Source organism: Propithecus coquereli, unplaced genomic scaffold (genome assembly GCF_000956105.1).
Source record: "Propithecus coquereli isolate 6110/MARCELLA unplaced genomic scaffold, Pcoq_1.0 Scaffold38, whole genome shotgun sequence".
In the NCBI taxonomy this organism is placed as follows: domain Eukaryota; kingdom Metazoa; phylum Chordata; class Mammalia; order Primates; family Indriidae; genus Propithecus; species Propithecus coquereli.
Window position 1 is genome coordinate 6995582 of NW_012149507.1, and position 7967 is coordinate 7003548.

General features: G+C 35.2%; 1 protein-coding gene across 1 annotated transcript in view; it reads right to left on the reverse strand.

Annotated features, from left to right (window-relative positions):
- The window catches only part of USP14 (ubiquitin specific peptidase 14 (tRNA-guanine transglycosylase)), a 56023-nt gene that overhangs the window by 26960 nt on the left and 21096 nt on the right, over positions 1–7967 (reverse strand). Inside the window, exons 3-4 of the mRNA XM_012652082.1 lie at positions 5579–5683; positions 3391–3494 (exon numbers count right to left, since the gene is read on the reverse strand). Of these exons, the coding sequence (XP_012507536.1) occupies positions 3391–3494; positions 5579–5683 (209 nt within the window). The remainder of the gene's footprint in view (positions 1–3390; positions 3495–5578; positions 5684–7967) is intronic.

The window sequence follows — 7967 nt, forward strand, 5'->3', positions numbered from 1 at the left end:
AATATATAATTCCTAATTAAGGTAAAGCCATCCAATAAGTTAAATAACATTAACACCAAAGTTTACAAAGAAAAACTGTTAGAAAATAAAAGGAGAAACTGACAGAAATACTAAGAGGTTTTATACTCAAAAATACTAGGAGAGAAACTTTCCTTGTCTTGGTCAAGCCAATAAATAAAAATTAAGTAATGATACAGAAAATCTGGATGTAATTAATACAGTTAACTTAATGTCTACTAAACTTTGACATCAACAAAAAGAGGACATTTTGACTTTTTTACAACTATTCATCACACGTCAGATCAAAAAGACAAACTTAAATTTCCAAAAACCACAAGTTGTAGAGGCCACAATCCTATCCATGGAGCAATAAAATTATAAACTTTCATGTATGAAAAACTAAAGAGAAAATCCTAAAAACTACTAAGAGAAAAGAATAAGAATCAAGATTGATATCAGACCTTCCATCAGTAAGCAAGGGAGCACCAAAAATGGTAGAGAAAGAACTACCAACCACTGAGGAAAAATAACTTTGATCTCGACTTAACACCAAGCAATATAATCATCTAAGGATAAGAGGAAAGAGTAAAATAAAGCAACGTTTTGGGATATGTAAAAGACACAGTAAGATTCTACCAGACAATTTTTGTAAGCTGGAATAAAAATGAAAAAGTTATTAAAGAATAAAATGATAATAATAATCTTAGCTACCTTGAATCCAGAGGATAATCTGAATGTCAGTTCTCTGCTTAAAATCTTCCAATGTTCCACTTTGCCCTCAAAACGAAGTTCACACTCCATAAAAATGACTCCATGATCTCTGGCTGGCCATGCTAATCTCTCACCTACCACATTTTTACACTCATCCTTCTCCATGCAGTGTACACTCCAGTCTTACTGAGTATATTGTAGTCTCTTGCTTCCAGACTCTTCCTTAAATACTCTCTTCCCCCAGTCCACTCTCACACTTCCCCTACCTCTCATCCATGCTGGGTTGATACCTACCCAGTATATATACCAATTCCTCTAAGTCCTCCCCAAACTCTCCTGAGACACCCCTTTCTTAGGCACTCCTTAAATGTTCCATAGCATCCTACCTTTCCCATCAAAGCAGTTGTGAAACAGTACCTGTTTACTTGTCAGTCTTTCTCTATTAGACTGTAAGTGCCTTGAAGACAGATACTGTGTCTTGTTCACCGATTATATATTAGCTTCAATCTATGTAACTTCTTATAAATACCTAACAACTATTCACTTCAGAGAAATTTAGAAACCTTCAAAGATACTCTTTTCAGGCTTTTGCATAATCCTTTTCTCTTCTCTCTACTGCTCTGTTCTACCAAAACATTTCACAAGACACTAAGGCGGGGAAGTCAACAGTCATAATGTTGTCTAGAATCCAAATTGTAGTTAAAAATTCTATCATATATTAAGAACTGGCAATTTATGTATCAAGACAGTTATAAATTTAGTCAGAATTAAGTTACATATTTAAGTTACACATTTATACTCATTGAGAAGGGACACTCATTTATATATTATTTCACAGGTTCTCAAAAGATGTATAACAAATTGTTTACTCTTTCTTTTGTATAATGGTATAAGAACAAAGTTTTCTTTATTTTTTAAAACCACTACTCACCAGCATAAGGATAGACATATATACCAATGGAATAGTATTAAGAGTTCAGAAATGAACCTATACATTATGGTCAACTGACTTCCAAAAAATGTACTAAGACAATTCAATGGGGAAAAAAAACAGCCTTCAACAAACAGTGCTGGAAGAACTGAATATTCACACACAAAAGAAAAGGGCCTAGGACACCTACTTCCCATATATAAAAATTAATCACAGACCTCAATGTAAAAGCTAGAATTATATAACTCTTAAAAACCAAGATAGGAGTAAGTCTTTGTGACCTAGAATTATACAATGGTTTCTTACATACGACACCAAAAGCACAAGTGACAAATGAAAAAATTAAACTACATCAAAATTTAAAACTTCCGTGATGGAAACATCTCATCAATAAAGTAAAGCAGGCTGGGCACCATGGCTCACACCTGTATCCCAGCACTTTGGGAGGCCAAGCTGGAGGATCACTTGAGACCAGGACTTCAAGATCAGCCTGGCTAACATAGCGAGCCCACCTCTACACAAAAAATTTAAAAATTAGCCAAGCATGATGGCATATGTCTGTAGTCCCAGCTACTCGGGAGGCTGAGGCAGAAGGATCGCTTGAGCCCAGGAGTTTGAGGTTGCTGTGAGCTAGGATGATGCCACGGCACTCTAGCCCGGGCAACACAGTGAGACTCTGTCTAAAAAAAAAAAAAAAAGAAAAAGAAAGTAAAATGACAGCTCACAAAATGGAAGAAAAGATTTATAAATTATCCATCCAATAAGGAACTTGTATCCAAAACAAATAAAAACACTTACAACTAAATAACAAAAGATAAATAACCCAACCAAAACACAAGCAAAGTATTTAAACGGACATATCTCCAAAGAAGATATAAAAATGGCCAATATGCACATGAAAAGATGTTCAACATCATTAGTCATTAGGAAAATGGAAACAAGAAACACAAGGAGATACCACCTCATACCCCCCTCGCTGGCAAGAAGCAAAGAAAGGCAGTAAGACAGTATTAGGTATTGGCACTGAGATGGAAAAACTGGAACCCTCTTACATTGCTGTTGAGAATGTAAAATGATATAGCTACTATGGAAAAGTTTGGCAATTCCTCAAAATGTTAAACATAGAGTTATCATATGACCAAGTAATCCACTCCTAGGTATATAACCCAGAAATGAAAACAATCTGTCCACACGAAAACATGAATGTTCATAGCAGCATTACTCATAATAGCCAAAAAGTAGAAACAATCCAAATTTCAATCAAGCAAATGAATAAACAAAATGTGGTATATCCATACAATGAAATACTATTCAGCCGTAAGAAAGGAATGAAGCACTGATACATGCTACATGAATGAATTATGAAAATATTATGCTAAGTGAAAGAAACCAGCAAAGAGACCACATATTATGATTCCATTTATATGAAATGCCTAGAATGGGCAAATCTGTAAGACAGAAAGTAAATAAATGTTTGACTAGGGCTGAAGGTAGGTGAAAGGGCATAGGAGCGATTACCAGTGAGTCTGAGGGTTTTTTTGGATGAGGGGGTAGAAAATGTTCTAAAATTTGATCGTGGTGATGGTTGCACACTGTGAATATTACAAAAACCATTCAATACTTTAAAATGGTGAATTGTGTAATAAATGAATTATATCTCAGTAATGATGGTTAAAAAAATGCAAAACAACACTACTCAAACATGAACCTCTCTTACCCAAAGACGACTTATTTCTCTTCAATCTTACCTTTTAAGGGCATCTTTGAGTTCAGGCACAGAACGAATACATTGAACTGTAGCATTCATGTAACAAGTGTTACCAAGGTTTGTCAATCCACATGGTAATTCCATCTGGCAAAAAAAAAAAAACAAAAAAAAGATTAAATCATTTTTTAAAAATGACATGGCATATACAAATCACTAGAGTTCACACTTTGGATCAAGTACCAATTTATATTCCACCTTCATCCTAAAGTAACAATGTTTTATTTTCCCCAGTGAAAATTTTTACTTGCATCATGCTGGCACTCTTACTGTTTTAGTTCCCTTCTTAAAAACGGGCCAGGTGCAGTGGTTCACAACTGTAATCCTGGCACTTTTGGGAGGCCAAGGCAGGATTACTTGAGACCAAGAGCTCAGGACCAGCCTAGGCAACGTTGCAAGACTCCTTCTCTACAAAAAATTAAAACATTAGCCAGGCGTGATGGCACTTGTCTACAGTCTCAGCTACTTGGGAGGCTGAGGCAGGAGGATCACTCCAGCCCAGGAGTTTGAAGTTGCAGTGACCTATGATCATGCCACTGTACTCAAGCCTGGGTGACAAAAACCCTATCTCATAAAAAAATAAATAAAAGAATAAGATTGATAAGGATTGTTCAATCCTATCAGTCCTGCCCCTTTTGTAGGCTTGAGAACAGGGTAGCAAAATATACATAGAAATACTTCAAAATAACAAAAAAACAAGAAAATGAGGCGTACTATATAAATGATTGGTTTTATTTTACTATTTGTTTATTTTGGAGGAGGGGGAAGACAGTCTTGCTCTGTTGCCTGGGCTAGAGGGCCTTGTCAGCCTAGCTCATAGCAACCTCCAACTCCTAGGCTCAAATGATCCTCCTGCCTCAGCCTCCCAAGTAGCTGGGACTATAGGCAAGCACCACCACGCCCTGCTAATTTTTCTACTTTTAGTAAAGATGGGGTCTCACTCTTGCTCAGGCTGGTCTCGAACTCCTAACCTCAAGCAATCCTCCGGCCTCAGTCTCTCAGAGTGCTAGGATTACAGGCGTGAGCCACGGGGCCCAGCCAATGCTAGGTTTTAAAAAAATAAATAAATAACATTTGAAACACGTATATTGGCCAGTTTCTTGACCAATTTTGCATTTAAATCAGGATAAAATATATGTATTTTCCACATGGAAGATTTTTAAGAATTTAAATATCCTGCATTTAAACTATTCTTTGATCCTGTTTTCTCATAAAATAACAAGTAAACACCTAAATAGTACTAACTATCTGCCAGACACACATTTGTTAGAGATATTAACTGACTTTATATTGTATGTGTTACAACCCTCATGTGTAAAGTAAGGTTAATTATAGTCCTTAACACATCATAGAGTTATCAGGCTGAAGAGCACAAGCCCTGAATTATGAACTTTATGTCTAATTAAGTTAAGCCTAATTCACTCGAAGTTTGAAAAACAGTAATAATCAAAATGTATAATACCAAAAAAATCTAATTTTATGAATTATCTGACTACTGGAGAACTCCCTTAAGCTAATTTTAAAGTAATAAAACTCTCATCTACTGCTAAAAACATCTTAATACTGTAACTGGCTCTGTGAAAAAATTTCAAAGACCCTTACACGTTTTTTTTTCTTCTCCTCCCTTAACTAACTACTTGACCTTTTGAGTTGTTTCCCAGAAATGGCAGATTTTCTTCAAGACAAAGGAGTTGAGATTCTAAAGCCCTCTGGGCAGACTTCCTAAGGCCAAGACTCACCATTCCCCAGTAACCTACCCTAGGAACTAGACCCTTATTAATTTCCCCACAACCTGCCCCAAGCACTTAGATCCTTATTAATTTCAATGCAATCTGCCAACATGCACAGAGGCCTTCGTTAATTTGCCCTTTAAAAAGCCAGGATTCTCCATTAACCAGAGAGAAACAGATTTGAGGCAACTTTTTCGCCTATTCTCCCCACAAGATGTCTTTCATATTTAAAAAATTCCTTCCTTCCTTGGCAATCCTCATCGTCTCAATAATTGGACCTTTGCACAGCCAGAAACTGGACCTAGACCAAAACCCCCTTGCAGATTCGATTACAATATTAACAATTAAATCTTCGAAAACATTTAGATGCTACTTTCTAAGACATCTTAATAACTGTCCTCTGAAAAATAGTGATCAAACATAAAATTTGGTATGTCTTACAGCAGATGCTAATTGTTCTTCTGTCATGTCTTCTACGAAGACAGTTTTAGCTGAGGGTTCTTCAGGAAGAGCATCTGCTGACCCCATCATTAGTACAGTCATTCCCTGTTTTTTAAAAAAAATAATTTCATGAAAATCCTTAAAAATAGATATTGTTTCGTCCAGTGAAAGAAGCCAGACACAAAAGAACACATATTACATGATTCTGTTTGCCAAAAAAGGTAAATCTACAGAAAGTATAGCAGTGGTTGCCTAGGGCTGGAGGTAAGAAGAAGGAGTAACTTTAAATGGGTGTGAGTGTCTTTCCTGGTAATGGAAATGTTCTAAAATTAGATTGCAGTGAAGGTTGCACAACTCTGTAAATATACTACTGAAGATCAGTGAATTGTTAAAAAAATTAATAAGTACCAGGTGGCTTGGGGCCAGGGGTCACCTGCCAATCTGCAAAGACGCACAGGAGACTTGTGTGATGAAACTTCTAAATCTTGATTATGGTGGTAGTTACAAGACTATATAAATTTACCCACATTCATCAAACTGTACACTAAAAATAGGTGAATTTTACTCTATATAAATTATACCTGGGTCAGGCATGGTGGCTCACACCTGTAATCCTAACACTCTAGGAGGCTGAGACAAGAGGACTGCTTGAGCCAGGAGTTCTAGACCAGCCTGAGCAAAGGCGAGACCCCACCTCTACCAAAAATAGAAAAATCAGCCAGGCATCATGGTGCACAGCTGTAGTCCCAGCTACTTGGGAGGCTAAGGCAGGAGGATCACTTGAGCCCAGGAGTTTGAAGTTGCTGTGAGCTATGATGACGCCATAACACTCTACTTGAGGTGACAGAGAGAGACTGTCTCAAAAAAATAAAAATATAAAAAATTATACCTGAATGAAGCTAAGGAAAAAAATAAATATTGTCATTAAGAAAACTGAAAATGTTTACAATATCAGAAGGAAAGGAATTCCTCAAATGATCATTAACATTTAGTGGCATCATTTCTTCCCATTAACAAATGTAAACCAAAACTCCTAAACCCTCTGCTAACTAAATGGACCCCTCTCGGCGAAGGGGACCCCAGAAACACCTTAAAATTGAGTTCCCAGCCATGACAGGATGGGAGACATAAAGCACAATTACTTGTATATGATTTCCCTTCATAAATATTCCTAACTCTTCCTATAGCTTTTTTTTTTTTTTTAATATGTATATTTGACCACTTTGTTCCTGTTCCCTTTTGTCTCTTACTTGAGGCATGTGTCTCTCACTTCTGAACAAGGTTCTGCTACCCTTTTGAGAAAGAAAGCTCATCTTTTTCCAAAGTATAAACCTCATTATTTTTTTTTTTAACACAAACTAACCACCAATAAGATTCTTTCTGTGAATGCCTACTGTGTAACAATTGTTCATATCTGAATACAAATATTTTCAGAGCACTGAAATCTATTATTGGAAAACATCAAAACACATAAATTAGTTCAAAATATCCAATTTTGTAGTTCTAGACATTAACCTAAGTAAACACTTATATTCAATATATGTGTAAAACACTCTATACAATAGAAGAACAAGAAAGACACTGTCTTTCTAAATCTCATAATCTTAAAATATGAACATCTTATTCTCTTACTTAATATGTTAATTGGAAGATATAAACACACAAGATAAAGAAAAAGGTAGGGTCAGATGTGGAGGTTTACGGAAAAAAAAAAAAAACAGGAAAGGAAAAACGGCAGCCAGAAGAGATAAAAAAAGATGATGATTAAAATTAGGAAATTAGTAAGGTCAAAAAACTCATACTTTTAAGAATACCTATATTGAAATCTAATAACCTTCATCTATCAGCTTTTATTTTTACATAGATATTTTATAAGATAATAGCAAAGCAGTATTAAACCATCACTAAAGAATCTTTTTCCAAAGACAACTGACTCAGGAACAACCAAGTATTTGAAGTATCAGCAATAACCTGTTAGAAAACACAAAAGAAAAAAAGAAATACCAACAAATACCTGAGAGTAAATAACAAGAAATACCTAAGACTTTAATAAGAAAACTATAAAACTTTACTTAGGGATGTTAAAACAAACAAAAAAAAAAACTGCTAAAGTTGAAGGACATGACAGGTTTGTAAACTGGAAAAATTCCCGTAAAGATATTATGTTATTATATAAATTTAACAAAATTCCTTTATGAAACCTTACAATGAATGAAATGATTCATTCATGCAGCAATTTATAGCCATGACTGTAGCTGAGAAAATTTCAGAAAAATATGAATAGAGACTAAAACAATGCCATTAGAAATTATTAAGGAAATAAATTATACAATGAAGAATATTGAGGAAAACTATAATTATATAGGAAAAAAATACTATCAATTCCCCA